This window comes from Indicator indicator, chromosome 36, assembly GCF_027791375.1.
Source record: "Indicator indicator isolate 239-I01 chromosome 36, UM_Iind_1.1, whole genome shotgun sequence".
NCBI lineage: Eukaryota > Metazoa > Chordata > Aves > Piciformes > Indicatoridae > Indicator > Indicator indicator.
This window is the reverse complement of record NC_072045.1, coordinates 3,119,870-3,147,386: the sequence shown is the minus strand read 5'-3', so window position 1 is coordinate 3,147,386 and position 27,517 is coordinate 3,119,870. Positions and strand designations below refer to the sequence as shown.

Below are 27,517 nucleotides of genomic sequence, written 5' to 3'. Positions count from 1 at the left end.
GGGGGGGGGGGGGGGGGGGGGGGGGGGGGGGGGGGGGGGGGGGGGGGGGGGGGGGGGGGGGGGGGGGGGGGGGGGGGGGGGGGGGGGGGGGGGGGGGGGGGGGGGGGGGGGGGGGGGGGAGGGGGGGGGGGGGGGGGGGGGGGGGGGGGGGGGGGGGGGGGGGGGGGGGGGGGGGGGGGGGGGGGGGGGGGGGGGGGGGGGGGGGGGGGGGGGGGGGGGGGGGGGGGGGGGGGGGGGGGGGGGGGGGGGGGGGGGGGGGGGGGGGGGGGGGGGGGGGGGGGGGGGGGGGGGGGGGGGGGGGGGGGGGGGGGGGGGGGGGGGGGGGGGGGGGGGGGGGGGGGGGGGGGGGGTGGGGGGGGGGGGGGGGGGGGGGGGGGGGGGGGGGGGGGGGGGGGGGGGGGGGGGGGGGGGGGGGGGGGGGGGGGGGGGGGGGGGGGGGGGGGGGGGGGGGGGGGGGGGGGGGGGGGGGGGGGGGGGGGGGGGGGGGGGGGGGGGGGGGGGGGGGGGGGGGGGGGGGGGGGGGGGGGGGGGGGGGGGGGGGGGGGGGGGGGGGGGGGGGGGGGGGGGGGGGGGGGGGGGGGGGGGGGGGGGGGGGGGGGGGGGGGGGGGGGGGGGGGGGGGGGGGGGGGGGGGGGGGGGGGGGGGGGGGGGGGGGGGGGGGGGGGGGGGGGGGGGGGGGGGGGGGGGGGGGGGGGGGGGGGGGGGGGGGGGGGGGGGGGGGGGGGGGGGGGGGGGGGGGGGGGGGGGGGGGGGGGGGGGGGGGGGGGGGGGGGGGGGGGGGGGGGGGGGGGAGGGGGGGGGGGGGGGGGGGGGGGGGGGGGGGGGGGGGGGGGGGGGGGGGGGGGGGGGGGGGGGGGGGGGGGGGGGGGGGGGGGGGGGGGGGGGGGGGGGGGGGGGGGGGGGGGGGGGGGGGGGGGGGGGGGGGGGGGGGGGGGGGGGGGGGGGGGGGGGGGGGGGGGGGGGGGGGGGGGGGGGGGGGGGGGGGGGGGGGGGGGGGGGGGGGGGGGGGGGGGGGGGGGGGGGGGGGGGGGGGGGGGGGGGGGGGGGGGGGGGGGGGGGGGGGGGGGGGGGGGGGGGGGGGGGGGGGGGGGGGGGGGGGGGGGGGGGGGGGGGGGGGGGGGGGGGGGGGGGGGGGGGGGGGGGGGGGGGGGGGGGGGGGGGGGGGGGGGGGGGGGGGGGGGGGGGGGGGGGGGGGGGGGGGGGGGGGGGGGGGGGGGGGGGGGGGGGGGGGGGGGGGGGGGGGGGGGGGGGGGGGGGGGGGGGGGGGGGGGGGGGGGGGGGGGGGGGGGGGGGGGGGGGGGGGGGGGGGGGGGGGGGGGGGGGGGGGGGGGGGGGGGGGGGGGGGGGGGGGGGGGGGGGGGGGGGGGGGGGGGGGGGGGGGGGGGGGGGGGGGGGGGGGGGGGGGGGGGGGGGGGGGGGGGGGGGGGGGGGGGGGGGGGGGGGGGGGGGGGGGGGGGGGGGGGGGGGGGGGGGGGGGGGGGGGGGGGGGGGGGGGGGGGGGGGGGGGGGGGGGGGGGGGGGGGGGGGGGGGGGGGGGGGGGGGGGGGGGGGGGGGGGGGGGGGGGGGGGGGGGGGGGGGGGGGGGGGGGGGGGGGGGGGGGGGGGGGGGGGGGGGGGGGGGGGGGGGGGGGGGGGGGGGGGGGGGGGGGGGGGGGGGGGGGGGGGGGGGGGGGGGGGGGGGGGAGGGGGGGGGGGGGGGGGGGGGTGGGGGGGGGGGGGGGGGGGGGGGGGGGGGGGGGGGGGGGGGGGGGGGGGGGGGGGGGGGGGGGGGGGGGGGGGGGGGGGGGGGGGGGGGGGGGGGGGGGGGGGGGGGGGGGGGGGGGGGGGGGGGGGGGGGGGGGGGGGGGGGGGGGGGGGGGGGGGGGGGGGGGGGGGGGGGGGGGGGGGGGGGGGGGGGGGGGGGGGGGGGGGGGGGGGGGGGGGGGGGGGGGGGGGGGGGGGGGGGGGGGGGGGGGGGGGGGGGGGGGGGGGGGGGGGGGGGGGGGGGGGGGGGGGGGGGGGGGGGGGGGGGGGGGGGGGGGGGGGGGGGGGGGGGGGGGGGGGGGGGGGGGGGGGGGGGGGGGGGGGGGGGGGGGGGGGGGGGGGGGGGGGGGGGGGGGGGGGGGGGGGGGGGGGGGGGGGGGGGGGGGGGGGGGGGGGGGGGGGGGGGGGGGGGGGGGGGGGGGGGGGGGGGGGGGGGGGGGGGGGGGGGGGGGGGGGGGGGGGGGGGGGGGGGGGGGGGGGGGGGGGGGGGGGGGGGGGGGGGGGGGGGGGGGGGGGGAGGGGGGGGGGGGGGGGAGGGGGGGGGGGGGGGGGGGGGGGGGGGGGGGGGGGGGGGGGGGGGGGGGGGGGGGGGGGGGGGGGGGGGGGGGGGGGGGGGGGGGGGGGGGGGGGGGGGGGGGGGGGGGGGGGGGGGGGGGGGGGGGGGGGGGGGGGGGGGGGGGGGGGGGGGGGGGGGGGGGGGGGGGGGGGGGGGGGGGGGGGGGGGGGGGGGGGGGGGGGGGGGGGGGGGGGGGGGGGGGGGGGGGGGGGGGGGGGGGGGGGGGGGGGGGGGGGGGGGGGGGGGGGGGGGGGGGGGGGGGGGGGGGGGGGGGGGGGGGGGGGGGGGGGGGGGGGGGGGGGGGGGGGGGGGGGGGGGGGGGGGGGGGGGGGGGGGGGGGGGGGGGGGGGGGGGGGGGGGGGGGGGGGGGGGGGGGGGGGGGGGGGGGGGGGGGGGGGGGGGGGGGGGGAGGGGGGGGGGGGGGGGGGGGGGGGGGGGGGGGGGGGGGGGGGGGGGGGGGGGGGGGGGGGGGGGGGGGGGGGGGGGGGGGGGGGGGGGGGGGGGGGGGGGGGGGGGGGGGGGGGGGGGGGGGGGGGGGGGGGGGGGGGGGGGGGGGGGGGGGGGGGGGGGGGGGGGGGGGGGGGGGGGGGGGGGGGGGGGGGGGGGGGGGGGGGGGGGGGGGGGGGGGGGGGGGGGGGGGGGGGGGGGGGGGGGGGGGGGGGGGGGGGGGGGGGGGGGGGGGGGGGGGGGGGGGGGGGGGGGGGGGGGGGGGGGGGGGGGGGGGGGGGGGGGGGGGGGGGGGGGGGGGGGGGGGGGGGGGGGGGGGGGGGGGGGGGGGGGGGGGGGGGGGGGGGGGGGGGGGGGGGGGGGGGGGGGGGGGGGGGGGGGGGGGGGGGGGGGGGGGGGGGGGGGGGGGGGGGGGGGGGGGGGGGGGGGGGGGGGGGGGGGGGGGGGGGGGGGGGGGGGGGGGGGGGGGGGGGGGGGGGGGGGGGGGGGGGGGGGGGGGGGGGGGGGGGGGGGGGGGGGGGGGGGGGGGGGGGGGGGGGGGGGGGGGGGGGGGGGGGGGGGGGGGGGGGGGGGGGGGGGGGGGGGGGGGGGGGGGGGGGGGGGGGGGGGGGGGGGGGGGAGGGGGGGGGGGGGGGGGGGGGGGGGGGGGGGGGGGGGGGGGGGGGGGGGGGGGGGGGGGGGGGGGGGGGGGGGGGGGGGGGGGGGGGGGGGGGGGGGGGGGGGGGGGGGGGGGGGGGGGGGGGGGGGGGGGGGGGGGGGGGGGGGGGGGGGGGGGAGGGCGGCTGTGCTGGCCAGCGGGGGGGGCTGCTGTGGGGGAGGGGGGGCGCGCGAGGGGGTGGGCGGGGGCTGGGGGGGGGCTTGGGCGGGGGGGGCGGGGCGGGCTGGCCGGGGCGGTGGGTGGGCTGGGGCGGAGGGCGGAGTGGGGGCCAGGGGGGAGGTGCGCGGGAGGCGGGTTGCGGAGAGGTGTGGGGGCGTGGGAAGGGAGGGCGCGCGGGTGGGAGCCGTGGTGGGGGCGGGCTGAGGAGGGAGGGGGGCTGGAGGGAGGAGGAGCGAGGAGGAGGCGGCGGGGGGGGGCGACGGGAAGGCGTGGGCGGGTGGGGGGGGAGGTGGAGGCTAGGGGGCGGGGCTGGTGGGAGCTTGGGGGGGGGGGGGGGGTGGGGGGGGGGGCGGGGGGGGGGGGGGGGGCGGGCGGCGGGGTGGGGGCGTGCGGGGCGGGGGGGTGGGGGGGGCGGGGGCGGGGGCAGGGGGGGGGGGAAGGGTGGGGGGGGGTGGGGGGGGTGGCGGGGGGGGGGGAGGGGGAAGGGGTCGGGCGGCTGGTTGGGGCTGGAGGGCTGAGGGGGCGCTGGGGGGCGCTGGGGCGGGGGGGGGGGGGGCTGGCGTGCTGGGGGTGGGGGAATGGGGGGCTGAGGGGCGGGGGGGCGAGGGCTGGGGCGGGGGCGGGGTGGCGGGGGGTGAGGTGGGGGAGGACGGGGAGGGATGCCGCCTAAAAACTGGAGGTGGGACTGGCGGAGGAAATGGTCCACAAGGTGTTGAGGAAAATGGTCTCCAAAGGGGTGAGGAAATTGTCTCAACGGGGTGAGGAACAACACAATGGTCACGAGGGGGTGAAGGAACATGGGGGACACATGGGGGTGAGGGCATGGGCCCAGGGTTTACTGTCCCCCCAGGGCCCCGGGGGTGGTCGGGGCACAGTTGGCCCAGTGGTGCTGGAGCAAGGTGGCCCCCCCCCCAGGGGGGCGAGAGGGTGACCATGGACCCAGACTGGCCACGAACGGGGGTGCGGGGGGGCGGGGGGGGGGGGTGGAGGGAATTTGGGCCCAGGGGAGTGAGGGAATGGGCCCAGGTGGGTTGAGGGAGATGGGCCCTGCAGGGGGTGGGGAAATGGGCCCCCAGGAGCGGGTTGGGGAAAAAAATTGGCCCCAGGGAAGAGTGAGTGAGGGAAAATGGCCCCAGGGAAGTGAGGCAAATGGGCCCCAGGGAGTGAAGTGGAATTGGCCCCATGGCGGTGAGGAAAATGGCGCCGGGCGGGAGCGTGAGGGAACTGGCCTCCAGGAGGTGGGGTATATGGGGCCCCCGGGCAAGGTGGCGGAAATGGCCCCAGGAGGTGAGGAAATGGGCCCAGGAGGTGATTCAAGGCCCCAGGGGGTGATTCAAGGCCCCAGGGGGTGATTCAAGGCTCCAGGGGGTGATTCAAGGCCCCAGGGGGTGATTCAAGGCCCCAGGGGGTGACCCAAGGGCTCAGGGGGTCAGGAAATGGCCCCAGGGGATGATTCAAGGCCCCAGGGGGTGCCCCACGGGCTCAGTTTCACTCCCAGCAGCCTCACTCCCACCACCCCCAGGCTGAGGATTCCCTCTCAGCCCCAAGCCCCTCGCCCCTCACTTCAGCACAGGGCTTTCAGCCCCCCTCAGCCTTGCCATGAAGCTGTGGGTCCCTGGGGAAGGCCCCAGCCCAGCTGAGCCCAGCACTCACTCATTGGCCTCAAAGACCCTCTCCTGCCTCGTGCTGTCTCCTGAGGACTCCGTCCTCTTGCGGAGCCGCTGGGGCCGCCGGTAAGGAGCACTCTGCCCCAGGACACTCTCATCCAGCTCCTTCTTCACACTCTCTACTCCCTGGGGAAGGAAAGAATATCCCCCTCAGGGCCAGTTGTTTTTCTCTCCTCTCCACCCTTTTCCAGCCACTGGAAATGGATCTGATCAAAGGGGAAAAAGCAAACCAGCCCCAAACCAAAGGGCCCACACTTGGCCGCGTGGCTGTCGGGGGCCCTGCAGCACCTCAGTGGTGCTGAGCTCTGCCCTGGGGATTGCAGCTGCTGCAGGTGGATGGGGAAGGGTTAAAAGCTCAGAGGAAGACCTGGGGAGGGTCTTGGTTGACAGCCCAAGAAGGCCACCAGCAGCCTGGCCTGGATCAGCCACAGTGTGGGCAGGAGCAGTGCCCCTGGACTCAGCACTGGGGAGGCCACAGCTAGAGTGCTGGGGTCAGGTTTGTGCCACTCGCCCCAGGAAGGACACTGAGAGGCTGGAGCAGGCCCAGAGAAGGGCAACAAAGCTGGGGAAGGGTCTGGAGAACAGGGCTGGGGAGCAGCAGCTGAGGGAGCTGGAGAGGAGGAGGCTGAGGGAGACCTCACTGCTCCCTGCAGCTCCCTGAGAGGAGGCTGGAGCCAGGGGGGGGTTGGGCTCTGCTCCCAAGGACAGGACCAGAGCCCAACCCTTCTTTAACTCTGCCACGGCAGGGGACTTGGAGCTGGATGACCTTTAAGGTCCCTCCCACCCCACCCCACCCCACCCCACCCCATGGCTCTGTCACTTCCACGTTTGGGTCCTACCCAGGGACAGGCCTCAGGTACCTGAGAAATAGCTCTGAAGGCTGCTGTCTTGCCCAGCTTCTCCCCTCCCTTGCTGACAGACTCTGCAGATTGCTTCGCAGTCTTGGCTGCTTCTTCCACCCCCTCCTTTATCCTGCGGCCGATGTCGCTCCTGCTGACCTCATCCAAACTCTGCAGCAGGAGCAGAGGGGAAAGCAAAGGCCAAGAAGGTCACTGAGGGCCCTCCCAGGTGAAGGCTGACTCCCAGGATGTCCTCTCTGGGGATGCTGAAGACCTCCTCAGGCACACCCAGCAAGGCGACCCAGGGCTGAGGTGATCACAGCTGCAGGGCACAGGGGAGACTCAGCAGGACACTGCAGAGTGCTCCAACCCTCCTCCTGGGAACACCTCTGGCCTCTCAGAGCTGCCCCCTCCTCCTGGGAACACCTCTGGCCTCTCAGAGCCACCTCAGGAGCTTCAAAACCCTCCTGGGAACACCTCTGGCCTCTCAGAGCCACCTCAGGAGCTTCAAAACCCTCCTGGGAACACCTCTGGCCTCTCAGAGCCACCTCAGGAGCTTCAAAACCCTCCTTGGGTACACCTCTGGCCTCTCAGAGCCACCTCAGGAGCTTCAAAACCCTCCTTGGGTACACCTCTGGCCTCTCAGAGCCACCTCAGGAGGTTCAAAACCCTCCTTGGGTACACCTCTGGCCTCTCAGAGCCACCTCAGGAGGTTCAAAACCCTCCTTGGGTACACCTCTGGCCTCTCAGAGCCACCTCAGGAGGTTCAAAACCCTCCTTGGGTACACCTCTGGCCTCTCAGAGCTGCCTCATGAAGTCCAGCCAGGGCAAGTGCAGGCTCCTGGCCCTAGGGAGGAAGGATTCCCTGCAGCAGGACAAGTGCAGCTCCGTGGAGAAGGACTTGGAAGTGCTGGGGGACAGTAAGTTGCCCATGAGCCAGCAATGTGCCCTGATGGCCAAGAAGGCCAATGGGCTCCTGGGGGCATGAGGAAGAGGGAGGCCAGCAGGGCAAGAGAAGTTCTCCTCCCTCCCTGCTCTGCCCTAGGGAGGCCTCCTCTGCAGGACTGGATCAGCTCTGGGCTCCCCAGCTCAAGAGGGACAGGGAACTCCTGCAGAGTCCAGGGGAGCTCCAGAGATGCTGAGGAGATCCTTGAAATGCTCCAAGGTCTCCAGAAGGTACCTCCCAGCTGCAAGCTGCTGCAGACAAGCTCTCAGAGAGCAAGCAGCAAGCTTCCAGTCACTGCTGAGCCAATGACTGAAACCCAAGCCAGAGCCAGGTGCTGGGAGTGGCTGGCAGGGCGCAGGCACCACCAGCAGCCCTTCCCTGGAGAGATTCCAAACCTGCCCTGGGCAAGCTGCTGGGGGTGCCCTGCTTTAGCAGGGGGGTTGGACTGGATGAGCTCCAGAGGCCCCTTCCACCCCCCCAGCCTGGGATCCTCCAACTCTTCCAGCCTGGTGCCACCTCCTGGCAGAGAGAGAACCTCACAGCAGAGCCACCAGGGAGCAGCTCCTTCCACAGCTGCCTTTTACCTCTTTCACTGTGCCAGTGATTTCCTCAAATTTCTTTTTGATCACCTCTGAGGTTTTCACTGTTTCAGACTCGATGGTTTTCTGTGGGAAGAGGAAAAAAAAACAAAATTCTTCCTCCTCTCCAGTCTCAGTCTCCCCTCTCCCAGCTCAAAGCCATTGTCCCTCACCCTGGCACTCCCTTGTCACAAGTCCCTCCCCAGCTCTCCTGGAGCCCCTTCAGGCACTGCAAGGCTGCTCTAAGGCCTCCCTGCAGCCTTCTCCAGGCTGAGCAGCCCCAACCCTCCCAGCCTGTCCCCACAGTGGAGGTTCTCCACCTCTCTGATCCTCTTGGTGGCCTCCTCTGGACCCCCTCCAGCAGCTCCATCTTCTCCTTGGACATCTCTTTCCCAGCTGGTCAGCTGCAGCAAGTTTCCCACTGCCATCCAGCTGAGTGCCCAGGCAAGGAGAGCCCCAAAGGAGGACTCACATATTTCCTCCTTGCTTCCTGGAGGGCATCAGACTCCTCCAGCTTTTTAGCCTCATCCCGGAACTTTTTGATGCTTTCTTTCATCTCCTTGTTTTTGGCCAGCTCCTGTTTGATGTTCTCCACAAAGCCTGAGATGAAACCTTTCCTTCCTCCTGAAGCATAGCATCTGGACTGAAGAGAAAATCATCACCAAGGTGTTGGGAAAGGCAGAGAGACAGGAGCAAAGGCAGCAGGGTTTGATTTCCTTCCCTCAAAGCACTCCTAAAGTATGGAACTGGGGTGGACAGCACCCAGAGAGCCTGAAAGGAGCAGCAGCTGTCCCTCAGAGCAGCCAAGTGCCTACCAAGGCTGGGGCTAAACCATGGCTCTCAGCACCACATCTGTGAACCTTTTAAAGCCCTCCAGGGGTGGGGATTCAGCCACCTGCCTGGGCCAGGCCTGGAGAACCCTTTCAGTGAAGAAGTTTCTTCTCAAGTCCAACCCAAACCTCTCCTGGGGCAACCTGAAGCAGTTTTTCCCTTCATCCTATCACTTGTTCCTAGTGACCCCAGCTGGCTCCAACCTCCTCTCAGCGAGCTGCAGAGAGCAGTGAGGTCTCCCCTCAGCCTCCTTTTCTCCAAGCTGAACAACCCCAAGTCCCTCAGCTGCTGCCCACCTGGCCACCACCCAGCTCAGCAGGGTTCATCAGATCGTGGAAGCTTTCACCCCAGAATGGGCTTCTCAAAGCCACCTCCCCACACCCAGCAGCTCTCCTCTCATGGGGAGTCTGAAATAAAACCTCTCAGCCATTCACCAACCTGGTGGAGCTCCAGCCCAGGCCTGCTCACCCCATATACTGTGCCCCTGGGGAGTGAGGGTCCTGGGTATCTCCTGGAGATGAGCCAGATCCCAGTGATGAGACATTTCTGCAAGGCAAATGGAAGGTCAGCTCAGCACAGAACAGCAGAAGAGCCTTGGAGAGAAGAAAAGAAAGAAGCCAGAAGCCAGCAGGCTGGGAACACATCCTGAGAACTACTGGAGGTGCTTTGAGAAGTGTCCTTCATGAACACCCTGTGGCTGAGCTGCTCCACAGCCATCTCCAAGCTCATTGTGGTGCAGCCAGAGGGAGGCTTTGCCTGGAAGCCTGAGCTCATCCCAACCCCCAGGCAGAGGCAAAGCCAACCCTGAGCAACCCCAGCCCTGAGTGATGAGAAGAGTCAGCAACTTCTCCAGGAAAACTGGCCCCAAAGAGAACTTTCTCCCAGCTAGGGAGGAAGCTCAGGACCCTGCTCTGTATATTTGTGTAGGGTGAAGTCAGAGACAGACACTTTTTGCCTCAAGTCACAGAGCAAGAAAGATGACAAGCCACAAATCCTTGCATCAAGGTGCCCATCCCTCATCCCACCCCAACAGCAGCCCATGCACAGCTGGACAGATTTGCCTTTAGCCCCTTCAAACGCTCCTTCAGCCAGCACCTAGCTCCTCTTTGCCATGTTTCTGGTGGTGCCCAGGGACAGTACAAGGGGCAAGGGGCACAAAGTGGACCCCAGGAGGTTTCATATGAACAGGAGGAGAAAATTCTTTGGTGTGAGGGTGCTGGAGGCTGCCCAGAGAGGTTGTGGAGTCTCCTCCTGCTGAGAGTTTCCAACCCCCCCTGGCCATTGTGCTCCTGGGCAAGCTGCTGGGGGTGCCCTGCTGGAGCAGGGGGGGTTGGAGTGGGTGAGCTCCAGAGGTCCCTTCTGACCCCTCCCTGCTGGGATCCTGTCATGGTTGTGACACTCTGGATGCTCTCAGACCGAGCTGGGCTAAACTGTCCCGAGCTGAGATGATGGTGGTGCAGGGAGGACACTGCGAGAGGAGCTTCCCCCTGCCTCAGACGCCCTCACCACAGGCCTGAGAGCAGAGCCAGGGCAGAGCTCAGCAGCTCCAATACCGCAGCAGCTCCGCTACCTCAGAGCTCCGCTACCTCGCTGGTTCTGCTGCTCCAACAGCTCCGGGCCTTCCACGGCACCGGTGCAGCCGGGTGAGAAGTGAGAAAGGAGGGAAGAGAACGGAACCGGCGGCTGGGCCACGCCGGCCCCGCCAAGGTGCTCAGCCCCGCTGCTCCCGCTCACGCCATCGCCATCCCCATCCCGCGCCCCGCCGATGCCTCCCTGCGCCCCAGCGCAGCCTCACGGCGCATCCGCACCCCGCGGCACCAGCCCGGCCCTCGGTGAAGGCCGCGGCTGCTCAGGCCGGGGCTGCTCAGGCCGCTCCACACTCACCCGGCAGCCGCCGGCCCCCGCCGCCATCTTCCCAGCACAGCTCGTGACCTTCGCGCCGCGCCGTGACGTCATCACTGCGCGCCACCCGCCGCCACGTGGCTGCGGAGGCCCCGGGAAGCGGCAGCGGCGGCAGGGACGCCCCCAGCGGGAGCTTAAATGCGGCGAGCTGGGCCAGGCCGGGCCGTAGCGCCGGGGGTGTTCCGGCGGCCCGGGGGGGTGGCTCTGGGGAGTGACTCTGGGGGTGTCCGGCGCGCAGGGCCTCGGCCTGCGGGCAGAAGCCTGACGGGCGGGTACGGTTCTAGCCTGCAGGGAAAGCCCCGGGCAGGGAGCTCAGGCCCCGACTCTCCCCCTTCAAGCCACCCCCACCAAAAGATAAACTATTTTTTTGTGATGCAAAACTATGCAGAATTCAAGGGTTTGTTTTGTTGGTTTTTTTTTTTTTCCCCGACGTATAAAACCAAGCCGTGAAGTCCCTCCTCCCCCAGCTTCCTCTGCCCCAGGGTAGAGGGAGTGTCAGGCTCCTGTCAGCGGTGCCCAGGGCCAGGGCACTGCGCACAAACTGGAACCCAGAAGGTTCCACCTGACGAGGAAGAGAAAAATTCTTTGATGTGAGGCTGCTGGAGGCCTGCAGTAGGCTGCCCAGTGAGGTTGTGGAGTCTCCTCCTGTGGAGAGCTTCCAACCCCCCCGGCCCTTATGCTCCTGGGCAAGCTGCTGTGAGTGCCCTCCTGGAGCAGGGAGGTTGGAGAGATTTTTCGATCCCTTCTCAGTTCAGGCCTTGAGAATGGCACTGACACAGCTGAAGGCAGAAGATATTTCTTTTATTATTTTAAAATACCTGCTAAGGGTATCATCAATAAGGCCTAGCCCAAGAAAGGGACATCCTCAGTGCCCCAAAACCCGTTCCAGCACCAAGCCACCTGCACAAAAGCATCATTTGTAAGACCCATTGCTAGGAGGAAGGTTCTCTCTCACCCCTTGCCAACACCAACTCCAGTTGACTGAGCTGTTTTTCCAGGGTGTGCTGCCAGTAATGGATGCACTACCTGGGCTCTTTAACTTGCATTTATTATCAAAGTCATACTGTTTACATCTGTAATGACAACGAGATGCCACAACTACAAAAAAAAGATTGTGCACAGTTGCAGTTTTCAATGCAAAAAACCCAGTAAAATGGCAAAAAAAAAATTTCCATTGTTAAAAAAGTAATTAAAATTACTCCAAGGAAAGCAACTGTTTGGAAACCACTTTTACATCCAGTCAAATTAAAAGGGTTAACAAGGGGGGAGGGGGGGAAGGAGGGGGAAGGGAGGGGGAAAAAAAATAAAACAACCGACCCAAAAATAATAAAAACAGAACAAAACAACAAAAAAAAATTAAAAGAAACAAAACAACCCCCAAATGAGAGAGTCAGGAAGCTGGGATCTGTGATTAAAAGGCAGCTGACTTTAGGCGTTCCTGTCGATCCGGACGTCGATCTCCCTGCCCCGCAGCTGGATGCCGTTCATCATGCGGCAGGCTCGCTCCGCCACCTCCGGGGACTCGAACCTCACCACCCCGCAGCCCTTGGACTTCCCATTCTCCATCTTGATGTCTGCGTACAGCACGTGGCCTGCAAAGGCACAGGAAAGGGGTGGGTGGAAGCTCCTGGGCACCCAGGTTGGAAGGGACCTCAGAGAGCCTTGGGCAGGATGCCTCTTGACTAGACTTGGATGCTCAAGGCCTCATCCGCAGCCTGGCACTGAACACCCCCAGGCAGGAGGCAGCCACAGCCTCCCTGGGCAGCCTGTGCCAGAGTCTCACCACCCTGGTATTGAAGAACCTCTTCCCAAGCTCCAGTCTAACCCTGCTCTGCCTCAGCTTCAAACCATTTCCCCCTTTGTCCTGTCTCTAGACACCCTCAGCAGAAGTCCCTCTGCAGTCTTCCTGCAGGATCCCTTCAGATACTCTGAGGTCCCCCTGGACCCTCCAGGTTGAAGAACCCCAACTCCCTCAGCCTATCCATGTCACACTCCATTGAGTCATGGTTCCTCTCTACCCCCACAACCTCCCTGGGCAGCCTGTTCCAGTGTCTCCCCACCCTCACTCTCAAGAATTTCTTCCTAGTCTCCAGTCCAAATCTCCCCTCCTCCAGCTTCAATCCATTCCCTCTCATCCTATCACTACAAGCCCTTGTAAGATACTAGTGTCAGGGACACACAGAGCCAGGAGTTAGTGTTTAATCCATTCACTGTCAGGGTAATTAGCAGTGATCAACTTACCACACTCATTAAATTTATCTTTCAGCATCTTCCATGTGAAATCAAAAGGCAGCTGTGAAAAGGAAGAGAGCAGATGGTTACTGAGGAGCTGGTGACAACCTGCAAGCACTTCCAGCTCTTCCAAACATCCCTTCCTGGGACAGCCACACCTCAGCCCCTTCACATGCAGCTGCAGCAAGCTGCTGTGCTGCTGAGGTGGCTTCCATACACAGACCCCACCCCAGCTCCTGGCAGCTCCCCACCTCAGGCATTCAGACTGAACTCAACCGAGCCCAGCAGGTCAGTGCCAGAGCTCAGCAGCTGGCAGGCAGGCAGGAGGCTACTCACATTTCTCACAAATATCTGACAGGCTTTCCTGGCCACCCCGGCTGCAGGTCCTCCAGTTCCTCCAAGGGAGCCTGCAAAGTTGCCTGCAAAGTTGCCTCTCTCCATGTCCATGGTTCTCTCGAAGTTGCTGCCCATGGCCAGTCCCATCCGCTCGATGCCAGCTCCCATGCCCTGCCCCATGGCCGGGCCCATGCGCTCCATGTTGGTGGCTCCGATGCGCTCCAGGCCCATCCTCTCCATGCCAGCAGCGCCCATTCTTTCTATCCCTATCCTCTCCATAGGGGTGGCACCTATACGATCCAAGCCAGCTGGCATCCTCTCTATCACCTGCCCCATCCCCGTGCCCATCCCGGCAGGGACCATTCTCTCCATGCCAATTCCCATCCTCTCCATGCCGGAGCCCATCCGCTCCACGCCCGCTCCCATTCTGTCCATGGTGGTGCCCACACGGTCGATGGCGGCTCCCATCCTCTCGATCCCAAAGCCTATGCCAGTGCCCATCCTCTCTATGCCAGTGCCCATCCTCTCGATGGCCGGCCCCATCCTCTCGATGTTGGGGGCGATGTGATCGATGCCCAGCGGGGCCATGCGCTCGATGCCCGACCCCATCCGCTCCACGTTGGAGCTCATCCTGTCCAGCACCAGCCCCATCCTGTCTATTTCTGACCCTACTCTTTCCATCCCGTGCCCCATTCCCGAGGGTATCCTTTCTATCCCCGCACCCATCCGGTCAATGCCGGGTGCCATCCTCTCGATCCCGGGGATGCTGGCATTTCCGCCACCTGCAACACAACACACAGATGGCTCAGAGGGACGACAAAGAAGCCAACACAAGCCTGGAGTTTCATCAGGGAATTGTTTGGGTTGGAAATGCCCTCTGAGAGCTAAGTGGGGAGACCCTGGAACAGGTTGCTCCTGGAGGTCATGGATACCCCCTCCCTGGACATGTTCAAGGCCAGGCTGGGTGAGGCCTTGAGCAACCTGGGCTGGTGGAGGTGTCCTTGCCCATAGCAGGGGGGTTAGAACTGGAGGATCTTGCAGGTCCCCTTCCAACCCAAGCCTTTCTATGAACCTAAGACCACCACTGCCATTAAACCATGTTCTGAATGCCTGCTGCCATCAAACACTTCATGTTCCCAAAAATAAGCCCTGTGACACTCAAATAACCTGGAGAGAATTTGCTGATCCTCTGCAGTTGAAGTTGCTGGCTCAAAAAGAACTGGGCAGAACCTCTGGGCTCTGAGCTGGAGCTGCTTGGAGACTGTTGGATCCTGCCTGAATGAATCACAGAATTGTTTGGGTTGGAAAAGACCTCTAAAATTGAGTCCAACTCTTGACCTAGGACCACCATGGCTACTAAACCATGTCCCAAAGTGCCATGGCTACAGGTTTCTTGAACACCTCCAGGCATGGTGACTTCACCACTTCCCTGGGCAGCCTGTTCTAATCCCTGACCACTCTTTCAGGGAAGAAATTGTTCCTAATCTCCTATCTAAACCCTCCCTGGGCCAGTGTCAGGCCACTCAGAAGACCTCCTGCATGCTGCATGCTTTGTTGCTGCAGAATATGAAGCCAAAGAGTCCTGTGGTTGATGACATGAACCACCCTGACTGCAAGACCTGATTTAGGGGAGCAGTCAGCCCACAGACTACAGCTGGGATGGAGAAAAGTTCATCCTTTCACTAAGGAGCTGGACTTCTGCTCACACTAAGAAAGCCTTCCAAAAAAAAAAACCAAACCTCCAGTTCTTCTCCTCTGAAGGCAGATGTAGAGCTGGGAGAAGGTGGCCAAAGGAGTATCTTGAATCTAATCTTAGCTGCTAGCTGTCTTGGGCAGCACACTGGGGATACACAGCAGGAGTAGTAATTTGGGAGCTGAAATAACATCCCAGATTGCTTGGCAGAGGAATGAATTCACATCCTCCTTGCCACATTAACTCACAGACTACTGCTGTTCAGGGAGGGAGGGAGAGGCTTTGACAAGAAAAGCCCAAACCTGAGAGCACTTCTTGCTAGAGCTCCAAGAACTCAAAACTCCACACCAGAACCACAGCAGGATGAGCTTTGTCAACTCACAAAGCTCAAAGAAATAGCAAGAGGTTGCCTGTGCCACGAAACACAAGAGGAAGTGGTTTGTGTCTGCTACAGAACATCCCTGGTCTGAGCTCTCCTGACTGCCACAGACTCCTTGAGTTCCTTCCCCAAATTTTGGGGTATTTTGCTGTTTTAAGAAGGATTTCAGCTATCAAACCAACTTCAGCAGTCTTTAAAAAAAAAATTAAACTTATGTTGAGTTATAAAATGCAGCAAGCAGGACTGCTGAGCTTAGTGTCCTTACTTATTCCTCTCTCCAAGGTCATTCCCATCTCATTTCTTCCAAATTCTCTCTCAGAACCTCCACCCATGGCATGATCCATCTCTGAAAAGATGAAGGTTGAGGTGTTCTTCAGGGTCTCTACAAACAGCTCCCAAGAAAGTTCCACTGACAGCTTGATCTCAGAATGGTTTGGGTGGGAAGAGACCTTTATGATCATGGAGCTCAACCCCTACCCAGCACTGCCAGGGCACCACATCTCCACAGCTTGGCAATCCCTCCAGGGATGGGGACTCCACCACTGTCCTGAGCAACCTGTTCCAAGGCTTGGCAATTCTTTTGGGGAAGAAATTGTTCCTCATGTCCAACCTAAACCTCTCCTGGGGCAATTTGAGGCTGTTTCCTCTCATCCTTTCACTTGTTCCTTGCTTGGGAGAGGAAACCCATCCCCACCTGGCTCCAAACTCCTTTCAGGGAGCTGTAGAGAGCAGGGTGGTCACCCCTCAGCCTCCTCTTCTCCAAGCTGAAGAACCTCAGTTTCCTCTCATGTCCCTTTGAGACCAAAAACCCAACAAAAAGAAGGACTTGGCTCAACATGGCCAAAGATGGAGGCACTTTCTGGGTGGTGAAGAGACAATACACAGCTCTCTCTTTCAAAACCATTCCCTCAAGGCGACCTGAGGGAATCCCTCATCTTCCACAGCCCAGAGGCTGTGACCAACCTGTAGGCACCACATCAGCTCTTAAAGCTTTAAGCTTTTCCAGTCAAAGCTCAGGAGAATCACTCAGCTGAGAGCCTCTTCAGTGCTTCACTTCCAGAGAACAGGAGTCAGGAGGAGAATACATTAAAACAACTCACGCCTACCACTCATTCGACCCATGTTCATCCCAGCTGGGAAGCGACCAATGTTCTCCATGCCACCAAAAGGACCTTCCATTCCTAAAAGGAAAAGAGCATTTCAGGGATTCTTTAGCAAGCTGCTCAGCTGCAGGCCACACTTCACCCACACAAGCTGCTTCCACACAGGTCAGCAAGGTTAACTCTGCAGCACAGACTGACAAAACCAAGCTGGGGTCAGAATTTGGTCCCAGCAGAACTCCAAGGGCAGGTGAAATAAGTTGGGTGATAAAACCACCAAAAAACCCAAACATTGGTCAGAGTTTGGCACAGAAGCATAAAATTGGTTTGGTTGGGAAGGATCTTTAAGGTCATGCAGTCCAACCATTCTCTAATTCTGCCAAGGCTGGGGCTAAACCATGGCCCTCAGCACCACAGCTCTGCAGCTTTGACAGCCCTCCAGGGGTGGGGATTCAGCCCCCTCCCTGGGCCAGTGGTTAAGAATCCTTTCAGTCAATAAGTTTCTTCTAATGTGCAACCTAAACCTCCTGTGGGACAATGTGAAGATGTTTCTCCTTGTCTCACTATTTGTTCCTTGGGACAAGAGCCCAACCCCACCTGGCTCCAGCCTCCCCTCAGGGAGCTGTAGAGAGCAATGAGGTCTCCCTCAGCCTCCTCTTCTCCACACTAAACACCCCCAGCTCCCTCAGCTGCTCCTCCCCAGCCCTGTTCTCCAGATCCTTCCCCAGCTTTGTTGCCCTCCTCTGGACCTGTTGCAGCTCTCCTCAATGTCCTTCTTGGAGTGAGGGGCCCAAAAGTGACCCCAGTGCTCAAGGTGCAGCCTCACCAGTGCTGAGCACAGGGGCACCATCACTTCCCTGCTCCTGCTGGCCACACCACTACTGATCCAGGCCAGGATGTTGTTGGCCTTCTTGGCCACCTGAGAAGCCTCAGGACAGTCAACCAACACTCCTAGGTCTTTCTCTGGGATATTAACCCTTCCCTATCCATCTACAGCAGTTGTAATGCTGAGGAAGGAACAAGTTAGTAGTAAATTGGTGAGGTTTTGAAGAGACACAAACCCCTGCTGGCCACACAGCCAAGTTTCTGTGTCTTTCAGGAAGCCCCAGCTATAGACAGGTCAAAAAAACTCTGCTTACCTCCCATCTTATTCATTCCAAAGCCCATGCCTTCCATTCCCATTCCTCAAAATAAAAGAGAAAGCTTTATGTAGCAGATTTAATTCTACCCCACCCCAAAAAAAAAGAAATTAAAATGCAGCCATTTAAGACTGGCTGCAGAAACAGAGACCACAGATCATGTCCAGTGCTTGGACTGAAGATCTGACCTGGGCTAACTCTGAGGAGATGGCAACATTCCTTCTGAGACAATAAAGCAGCAAAAAAGGGGGAGGGAAAAAAAAACAACCCAACAAAACAACAACCAACCCATCAAGCTTTTAGAAACTGAAAGCTGAATGTGTGCTACTTTTTTAGGTGGCTCTTGAGAAGTTGTGCTGTTTAAATATGTCCTAAAGAAGAAGATTTGCAAGCCCACTAAATGCAAAGTGTTTAAAAAGTGAGAGGTGGTTTTGTTTGGTTTGCCTTTTTTTTTTTTTCTCTCCTTTCTCAAGTTCATGGCTGGTTTGCAGTGTCTGCTGCTCATGCTCAAGAGTCAGAAAATGAGAGCTTGTGCCTTGACCACAGTGGGATAAAAATAGGGGAAAAAAAAGAATATAAAAAGAAAAATGATAATGAGAAGACTAAAACTGGAGCAGTTGGCTAAGTTCAAATTTCCATTAAATCAAACTCATGTGGTTTTAAACACTCCTGAGACACTTCCAAGTTTGTTGCTGTTGTTGTAGTGTAGGCAAAACAAAGCTAATCTAACCTTCTACACAGCTTAAAGCTCTCATGAAACAAAAGCATAGGAGTAATCTTCTTACCTCCAGGTCCCATGTTGCCCATTCCCATGCCTTTGTTTAAATGATTTGCATCAATAGGTTGACCTCCAGGTCCTAATCCCATTCCAATACCACCAAGACCATCTGAAGAAAATATTCAGATATCAAAAAGCCTTCTTTCCATAGTTTGACAAAACTGCAAGGTTTATTCTTAAAAGTTAGTGACTTCCATTCTCCAAAAAGCTTGCTGTGGCCCCTGCTGGGGGGGTGTGTACTTAAAGCATCCAAGTGTAGAGTAAATCCAGAGTAGATGTGTTTTGCAACAGACTAAAAACCTCTCTCAAGTAGTTAATTAAGTTTCTTATCCTTATCCATTTTCACAGAACCACAGAATTGTCAGGGTTGGAAGGGACCTCAAGGATCATCTAAGTTCCAACCCTCCCTGCCATGGGCAGGGACCCTTTCTACTACATCAGGTTGCCCAGAGCCACATCCAGCCTGGCCTTAAAAACTTCCAGGGATGGGAAAAGTTGGTTTGAAACTGACTCCTGAAAAATAAACTGGCTAGAACACTGCTTGGTTTTATGTGCAACTCCTCAAATCTAAGGAGAAGAGAGTGGGCAACTTAGTAGAGAGATCTTCTAAACCTTTGACCAGTATCACCCTTGGTTGACAAATGGCCTTGTTCCCACCTTTGTCAAGGTTCTTCCCATGGAGGTACAGAATTTCACCACAAAGTTCAACCTATCTGACAGCCACCTATAGAATTCAGAGCACACAGCCAGCCTCTTCTCTGAGCACAAAAAAAGTTTCATTAGAGTAGATCAAGCCCCAGGCAGAATTTGGAATCTTCCTGTAGCCAAAGGTATCCAGGATTGCCCCCCAGTCCGGAAGAAAGAAGAACAAAGCCCTGATGTTTTCTTTCAATCAGGAAGAAGAGAGATCTCTGCTTGCACATCAAACAGCTCAGCAGCATTCTTGGCCTAGCAGAAGAGGACTTCCTCATTTACAGCTCAGCATGGAAGCAGGAAACACTGAATCTTGTTTTAAAACAGGATCCCCAGCCCCACCCCAGGAAAGGCCAAGAAACAGGCATCTGCTGGTCACTGTGGGCTTTCAGAGCCAGAGAATCCAGTTGGAGCCCCACGACTTTCTCTTGGAAGAGAAAGAGAATGTTAGAGAAAGCCAAGGCAGCAGTAAGATCACCAACAATGCTGCTGCTGCTGAAGGCTTTGAGAGAGACAGACAGAAAACTCAACTAATTATAGGATGGATTGATTGGTGATCACCTCATTGGGACAGCTGGATTGATTGATTGATGGGTGATCACCTCATTGGGACAGCTGGATTGATTGATTGATGGGTGATCACCTCATTGGGACAGCTGGATTGATTGATTGATGGGTGATCACCTCATTGGGACAGCTGGATTGATTGATTGATGGGTGATCACCAGATTGGGACAGCTGGATTGATTGATTGATGGGTGATCACCTCATTGGGACAGCTGGATTGATTGATTGATGGGTGATCACCTCATTGGGACAGCTGGATTGATTGATGGGTGATCACCTCATTGGGACAGCTGGATTGATTGATTGATTGGTGATCACCTCATTGGGACAGCTGGATTGATTGATTGATTGGTGATCACCTCATTGGGACAGCTGGATTGATTGATTGATGGGTGATCACCTCATTGGGACAGCTGGATTGATTGATTGATGGGTGATCACCTCATTGGGACAGCTGGATTGATTGATTGATTGGTGATCACCTCATTGGGACAGCTGGATTGATTGATTGATTGGTGATCACCTCATTGGGACAGCTGGATTGATTGATTGATTGGTGATCACCTCATTGGGACAGCTGGATTGATTGATTGATTGGTGATCACCTCATTGGGACAGCTGGATTGATTGATTGATTGGTGATCACCTCATTGGGACAGCTGGATTGATTGATTGATTGGTGATCACCTCATTGGGACAGCTGGATTGATTGATTGATTGGTGATCACCACATTGGGACAGCTGGATTGATTGATTGATTGGTGATCACCAGATTGGGACAGCTGGATTGATTGATTGGTGATCACCAGATTGGGACAGCTGGATTGATTGATTGGTGATCACCTCATTGGGACAGCTGGATTGATTGATGTGATCACCTCATTGGACAGCTGGATTGATGGTGATCACCTCATTGGGACAGCTGGATTGATTGATTGATTGGTGATCACCTCATTGGGACAGCTGGATTGATTGATGGGTGATCACCTCATTGGGACAGCTGGATTGATTGATGGGTGATCACCTCATTGGGACAGCTGGATTGATTGATGGGTGATCACCTCATTGGGACAGCTGGATTGATTGATGGGTGATCACCAGATTGGGACAGCTGGATTGATTGATTGATGGGTGATCACCTCATTGGGACAGCTGGATTGATTGATTGATTGGTGATCACCTCATTGGGACAGCTGGATTGATTGATTGATTGGTGATCACCTCATTGGGACAGCTGGATTGATTGATTGATTGGTGATCACCTCATTGGGACAGCTGGATTGATTGATTGATTGGTGATCACCTCATTGGGACAGCTGGATTGATGGGTGATCACCTCATTGGGACAGCTGGATTGATTGATGGGTGATCACCTCATTGGGACAGCTGGATTGATTGATTGATGGTGATCACCTCATTGGGACAGCTGGATTGATTGATTGATGGTGATCACCTCATTGGGACAGCTGGATTGATTGATGTGGTGATCACCTCATTGGGACAGCTGGATTGATTGATGGGTGATCACCTCATTGGGACAGCTGGATTGATTGATTGATGGTGATCACCTCATTGGGACAGCTGGATTGATTGATTGATTGGTGATCACCTCATTGGGACAGCTGGATTGATTGATTGATTGGTGATCACCTCATTGGGACAGCTGGATTGATTGATTGATTGGTGATCACCTCATTGGGACAGCTGGATTGATTGATTGGTGATCACCTCATTGGGACAGCTGGATTGATTGATGGGTGATCACCTCATTGGGACAGCTGGATTGATTGATTGATTGGTGATCACCTCATTGGGACAGCTGGATTGATTGATGGGTGATCACCTCATTGGGACAGCTGGATTGATTGATTGATTGGTGATCACCTCATTGGGACAGCTGGATTGATTGATTGATTGGTGATCACCAGGTTGTGCAGCTTCAGCACACAGGAGGCTTGGTTCCCACATCCAAGGAACCAGTGTCTGGCTTCATGAACAGAATCAGTTCCCAGCCACACTTCAGGGTGTTGCTGTGTTTGAAGACACCAAACCTGTGTCCTCCCCACTTCCAGCTCCTCCCTTCCAACCTCAGACTCCTCCTGTTCAGTTCTTCAGTAGCTTATCACAGGATGGTTGAGGTTGGAAGGGACCTCTGGAGATCACCTGCTCCAACCCCACTGGTTCAAGCAGGGTTACCCAGGACCACATCCAGACAGCTTTAGAGTACCTCCATGGACAGAGGCTCCACAGACAACCTGAGGATTCCTCACAGGAAGGAGTCTCCTGTGGTTTGTTTGCTGCCTCTGGCACTGGGCACCACAAGAGCAGCCTGGCCCTCTCTTTATACTCCCTTCATGGTAAGAATCCTGAAGGCCTGAAAGACTCTCAGGTCCTCCACTGAGGCCTTTGAATTAAAGGCAAACCAGAACACCTCTATACAGGAGGAGGCACACTCTGCCCTACTGATGATTAATTAGGTTCCCATTAAATCCCACTATTAGCAGTGGTTTTAACAAGGCACTGGGGCCTCTGACTTGCAATTGAGAGATGTGGAAGCCTTGAGAAGATGAATGGTGCTGTTTTAAGACAAGCTTCTAGCTATGAGCTGAAAGAAGATCCAAAAAACCAAGACTGACCAGCTCTTCTTTGCCATTCCCCCTTGGACATTACTCAACCATTTGCATCCCAGCTTTCCAGAGTTTTACTGGGGCTGGGATTTAGGCCCCAGTTGTTGAACAGCAAAATAAAAAGACATAAAGAAGATGTTGAGGCATGGAGGAGAGACTTACGAGGGAGCTGTTGGGGTCTCTCAGGAGGGAAGAAATCTCCTTTGGGAAAGGCTCTTTCATCCTGAAGGATTCAATGCAGGAAAGGTTGTGAGAAGAGGGAGGAAATGTTTCTTGCCTTTTTTTTTTTTTTTAATTAAAACATAGAAACTTAAGGACAGTGAATATTTCATTAGTTTTATAGAATCACAGAATGGTTGTGGTTGGAAAAGAGCTCTCAGATCCTCCAGGTCAACCATTCTGTAACCCTAGCAAGGCTGGGGCTAAACCATGGCTCTCAGCACCACACCTCTGCAGCTTTTAAACACCTCCAGGGATGGGCATCCAACCACCTCCCTGGCCAGCCTGCTCCAGTCTCTGACAACCCTTGCAAGGAAGTTTCTTCTAATGTCCAACCTGAACCTCTCCTGGGGCAACTTGAGGATGCTTCATCTCATCCTGTCACTTGTTGCATGTCAGAAGAGCCCAACCCCCACCTAACTCCAACCTCCTTTGAGGGAGCTGTAGAGAGCAATGAGGTCTCCCTCAGCCTCCTTTTCTCCAGGCTGAATCACCCCCAGCTCCCTCAGCTGCTCCTCCCCACCCCTGTTCTCCAAACCCTTCCCCATCTTTGCTGCCCTTCTCTGGCCCTGCTCCAGCTCCTCAATGTCCTTCTTGGAGTCAGTGGCCCAAAAGTGAGCCCAGTACTCAAGGTGTGGTTTGAGTTGACCTCACCAGGGAATCAGGCAAGTCCCATATCTCCCTCCCATATTTTAACCCAACCTTGAATCCAGACATCACCCAAAGCAGCCAGAAGAAGCCACTCACCATTTTCACATGCATGGGTCTGTCAAACAGCAGCTGCCCATTGAACATAGCTTTGGGTTCATTAAGGATCACCACTCAGGAGCTAGAACCAACAAAGCCTTAAAGCTTGAAGTGATCTCTGAAGCAGAACAGAGACAGAAAAACCTCCCCTCTCCCAACCATCATCCAGAGTATTAAAAACCTCTGTCTTCACCAACACTAAAAAGCTTTGAGAGCCAAATAACTGAAGGCTAAAGAATGGCTTTTGAAACTTAAAAAATGAGTTAAAAATCCTTTTCTGGTTAAGAACACGTTCACCAAGGTGAACTCCAAACCATCCTTGGTGTGTACATGTTTCACCAAGGGACTTGAACCATTCAAATCATGCAAAAGCTCTCAACATTTCCAACTCAACAGATAATCAAATCCTGTTGCATGCCACATGAGTGAATGGTGTGGAATTTCTGTTAAATCACAAAGCTCAGCAGGTGCTCATGCAGAACGGAACTGGCATTCAAATATACAAATATGGGAGGGGAAGAGGGAAGTATTTTCCTCCTTTCCATATACAGCCACAAGCCCAGGTTGTGCACGCAGCAGGGTCTGCACTTGTTTGCTGTCTGGGTTGGGTTTTGTAGCCTGATGTAGTCAACCATGGCTTGCAGAGCACAAAGGAGCAGAGGAACAGAGTGGTGAAGCCACCCTGCACTACAGGTGGGTTTGGTGCACTCCTCCTCCCTTACAGAGATTTGAGATTAGGAAGAAATTGACAGTGAGGGTGGGGAGACATTGGCACAGGTTGCCCAGGAAGGTCATGGATGCTCCCTCCCTGGAGGTGTTCAAGGCCAGGCTGGATGAGACCTTGAGCAACCTGTCCTAGTGAGAGGTGTCCCTGCCCATGGCAAGGGGGTGGAACCGGATGATCTTTAAGATCTCTTCCAACCCAAACCATTCTCTGAATCCAGGAAATCCCTCAGGAATTCTATTTTATAGAATTCTATAGCTACAACCCAGTGGCAGAAGTTTACTGTGTGGGCTAAAACCATCTACCCAGAGATGGAAGAGAATCTGCTCGGGCAGAGCAAACAGCAACAATCCTGTCGGGATGGACTTTTTGCCCTCCTGCTTTCCACCACGATGGTTTGACTCTGTATGACACAGCAACATCCTCCCTTGCAACACTACAATTTCTATTGTAATTCCCTTGTTCTCCAGCTCCTTTTCCTGGTATCCCATCCCCACTCCTGGAGGATACAGATGGCCTGAACAGCCTCGATGGCTTGCTCAAAGGTGACGGTGCCGATGCCGCGGCTTTTGCCGTCCTTGTCCTCCAGGATGTCTGCCCGAACCACCACACCTGCCATGCTGAACACCTCCTTCAGCTTCTTCCAGCCAACCTTGTAATCCAGCTGCAAGACAAGTCAGATTGGAAGCATGAGGAAGAGTTCCTTCCCAAACCAGCTTCGGTGGTATCATGTTTCATTTCAGTATCAGCAATCCCTAGAAACACAAAGGATAAAAGCTTAACCAGCACAGAGAATCCCAGAATCCAAGCGTGCTGGGGTTGGGAAGGGACCTCTGCAGCTCATCCAGTACAACCCCCCTGCTCCAGCAGGGCACTCACAGCAGCTTGCCCAGGAGAACAATGGCCAGGTGGGGTTGGAAGCTCTCCACAGGAAGAGACTCCACAACCTCTCCAGGCAGCCTGCTCCCAGGTTCCAGCAGCCTCACACCAAAGTTTCTCCTCCTGAAAAGAAGGAACCTCCTGGGTTCCAGTTTGTGATCATTGCCTCTTGTCCTGTCCCTGGGCATCACTAAGCAGAGTCTGGCCCCAGCCTCTTGCCCCCCACAGCTCCTTTAGCTCTTGCTGAGCATTGCTCAGCTCCCCTCTGGGGCTGCTCTTCTCCAGGCTCTCAGCCCCAGGGCTCTCAGCCTTTGCTCCTCACAGAGCTGCTCCAGGCCCCTCAGCATCTTCGTAGCCTCTGCTGGACTCTCTCCAGCAGTTCCCTGTCTCTCTTCAACTGAAGAGGCCCAGAACTAGACCCAGTAGTGCAGCCATGGCCTCACTGGGGCAGAATGTTGCTGAACTTAATGCAGAGTTCTTTGCTTTGCTCACAAACACAGACAGACAGAAACAGAAAGGAGACTTGAGCAGCAGAGGCTCAGCCACAGACTTGTGTCCCAGTTCATCAGATTTAGCCCAGCTCAGAGCCAGGTGTGGTTCCTGGACCACACAGCACTTACATTTGCAACAAAGACAGTGCTCCCGAGCCTGCCTGCCTGTAGGGCATGAATGATCTCGTTGGGAATGTTGGGGTTGTTCAGGATACTGGGTGGGATATTGATCATGCCGGGGCCGCCGGGGCCTGGCCCAATGCCCATCCCACCAGCAGCTGCCATCACCTTCTGCATGGCTCTGCGGGCGTGCTCACCATCAGGGTCCTGCAGGGACAGAAAGGACAACCTCAGCTCCCTCTGGGCTCCACCTGTGGAGATTAGGGGCATGGCTAAATCCATCCCAAAGAAGAGAGGCTTTCCTTTGACCCAGGGCTACCTGCTCCAAACACATCTCCAGCCAACTACTTCATGCATCACTGCCAAACACTTGTTTGGTTTCTTTTAATCACTCCTCAAAAGTTAACAAATCGAAGTCTTCAGAATAAACCAACACTAAACCTCAGTCATATCTGTCCCAAAGTCTCATCTTTTCAGTGCCATTCTGGGTTTCATTTTGGAAGACACCTTCCACTAGCCCAGGTTGCTCAAGGCTTCATCCAACCTGGCCTTGAACACCTCCAGGGAGGAGGCAGCCACAACCTCCCTGGGCAACCTGTTCTGGTGTCTCACCACCCTCACTGGAAAGAATTTGTCCATCACATTCAAACTCCAGTTCAGCAGTAGGTGCATCTGATGGTTAAAAAAAACCAAAAACAAAACAAAAGCTTGAGCATTTATTTTTCACCCCTTTTTTGCCCATTCCTGAGTCAATTACTCTAAGCCAGCCATAAATCACAACCAAGAAGTCCCCTTCACCTTCAAAACTCAACATACTGAAAGAACAGATGCACGTCTTACTTCTTTCACTTTCAAAGGTCTTCCACCAAGGCTATGCTTGTTCAAAACCTCTGCAGCCTTTTTCATGCTCTCTTCCATCTTGAACTCAACAACACTGTGGGGACAACAAGACACCTAAGAACACTGCTCCATTTTTTTAAGGGCCTCCTTCTTTCTTTGCTAGAATATCAGAAGTCAACTTACGCGCATCCCTGGTGAGATGATTTCCCAGGCGAGTGAACAGGGAGGAGAGGAGGGAAGAAAGAAGAAATAAAATGAGTAAAAGCACACAAAAAACCCCCACACCACACCAAAAAGTTTTGTTGTTTGTTTTTTAAAAAGCCAAATCACATTAGTTAGCCCTACCAGTGACAATACCTGCAAGCCTCAGCCAATAAAGCCTTCAAAAGCTGCCTGCCATGTAACAGGATTAAGCTGTCACTTCTGTACCAAAGAGAGCTGAGTCCAGATTCTCCAACCAAAAAAAAAAAAATAACCACACGCTGCATGGGACCTGCACTCCTGTGTCACACAGCAAAGCCCTGCCCATAAGCTCTCACCCTAAAGCCATCTCCTTCAGGACAGTTAAGCATGGCTCCTGTTTTTTTTCCTCCCTGTTAAGATGCTGACTAAAGGACTTGGCTCCCTCTGAAGGCAATGGTTTAGGTGTAGGGCTGGACTGGAGGATCCTGGCACAGGAGGTGGAGTTTACAGAACCTGCTTTTTGCACCCTGGCCTTAACGAAAAGTCAGCAAACCACTACAGTGACGTTTTCCAAAGCACGAGGAGGACTTCTTCCATGACCACTCTTACCATGCTGCTAGGGTCCCTGGCTCCTCCAAACAGCCAACACCAACTGAACACAGTGGAAGACCACCCTAACTAACGCTGCTTACGAGGCCCCAGCCCACCTCCTCCCCTCCCCAGCAGCAGCTCTAAGCACTCCTGGGCCATGACCACTAAGCATAAGACGCTTCCCTGCCTCTCCTGACTTGCTTTGGTTCCACGCCACCATACACAAGTTACATTTGTCATGTAGAAAATCCACAGAAGAAATCTCTCAGACACTTACCCTTGACTTTCCTTCAGCGTCCATTAAGAGCTCCACGTATGTTACCTCACCAACTACAAATCAGATTCCAGACGACACATATACCAAGGGAGAAAAGCCAAGAAAACAATGGGAATTTAGAACAATCAACAACCGTGCATGGAGCCTCTGCCTTAAAAGAAAGCCCAGAAACACTCCGTGCTCTCTCCAGACCACAAAACTGGACAATTACAGGTATGCAGTAAAGGCTTCAAACAGTTCAAGCATGTTCTTGGTTCTCCTCCACTTCAAAAGCCAGCTATTGCCACAGTACAGTCTCCTTCAGCTTTAGTGCCCAGTCTTTACTTGAGGCAATCCAAATCCATGGGGAAGTCTGCAAGAGCAAGCTGCCTTCACTACTTTGCTGCCCAGAACTTCCAAGAGTTAGTTGCTTTCCTCTGCATTTCAACTTCCAGAACCTCAACAAACAGTTAGTTGCTTTCCTCTGCATTTCAACTTCCAGAACCTCAACAAACAGTTAGTTGCTTTCCTCTGCATTTCAACTTCCAGAACCTAAACAAACAGTTAGTTGCTTTCCTCTGCATTTCAACTTCCAGA

The 27,517-nt window shown here is 59.0% G+C and overlaps 2 protein-coding genes across 2 annotated transcripts; both read right to left on the bottom strand.

Annotated features, from left to right (window-relative positions):
• Positions 1-5,212: 5,212 nt before the first annotated feature.
• Positions 5,213-11,256, bottom strand: TIMM44 (translocase of inner mitochondrial membrane 44). The gene is made up of 7 exons (XM_054396065.1): positions 11,227-11,256; positions 10,309-10,611; positions 8,863-8,970; positions 8,066-8,236; positions 7,600-7,680; positions 6,091-6,240; positions 5,213-5,356 (listed from the first exon to the last, which is right to left on the bottom strand). The coding sequence occupies exons 1-7, from the start codon at positions 11,254-11,256 to the stop codon at positions 5,213-5,215; spliced, it is 987 nt and encodes a 328-aa protein (XP_054252040.1).
• Positions 11,257-11,710: 454 nt separating this feature from the next.
• Positions 11,711-25,984, bottom strand: HNRNPM (heterogeneous nuclear ribonucleoprotein M). Its single transcript, XM_054396349.1, has 12 exons — positions 25,891-25,984; positions 25,060-25,257; positions 24,071-24,224; positions 22,837-22,886; positions 22,033-22,093; positions 17,991-18,092; positions 17,206-17,250; positions 16,073-16,147; positions 15,232-15,312; positions 12,895-13,676; positions 12,568-12,619; positions 11,711-11,918 (listed from the first exon to the last, which is right to left on the bottom strand). The coding sequence occupies exons 1-12, from the start codon at positions 25,966-25,968 to the stop codon at positions 11,755-11,757; spliced, it is 1,842 nt and encodes a 613-aa protein (XP_054252324.1). The 5' UTR covers positions 25,969-25,984; the 3' UTR covers positions 11,711-11,754.
• Between the last annotated feature and the right edge of the window lie 1,533 nt (positions 25,985-27,517).

Coding starts and splice junctions, on each gene's coding strand:
- TIMM44 (XM_054396065.1), bottom strand. CDS start 11,256: ATGGGTCTTACAAATGATGCTTTTGTGCAG. Junction 7,681..8,065: donor AGGAAGCAAGGAGGAAATAT/GTGAGTCCTCCT, acceptor CTCTTCCCACAG/AAAACCATCGAGTCTGAAAC. Junction 6,241..7,599: donor TCACTGGCACAGTGAAAGAG/GTAAAAGGCAGC, acceptor CTCCTGCTGCAG/AGTTTGGATGAGGTCAGCAG.
- HNRNPM (XM_054396349.1), bottom strand. CDS start 25,968: ATGGAAGAGAGCATGAAAAAGGCTGCAGAGGTTTTGAACAAGCATAGC. Junction 22,094..22,836: donor GACCCATGCATGTGAAAATG/GTGAGTGGCTTC, acceptor TGAATCCTTCAG/GATGAAAGAGCCTTTCCCAA. Junction 13,677..15,231: donor GACCTTGGAGAGAGGAATAA/GTAAGGACACTA, acceptor GTTGTGTTGCAG/GTGGCGGAAATGCCAGCATC.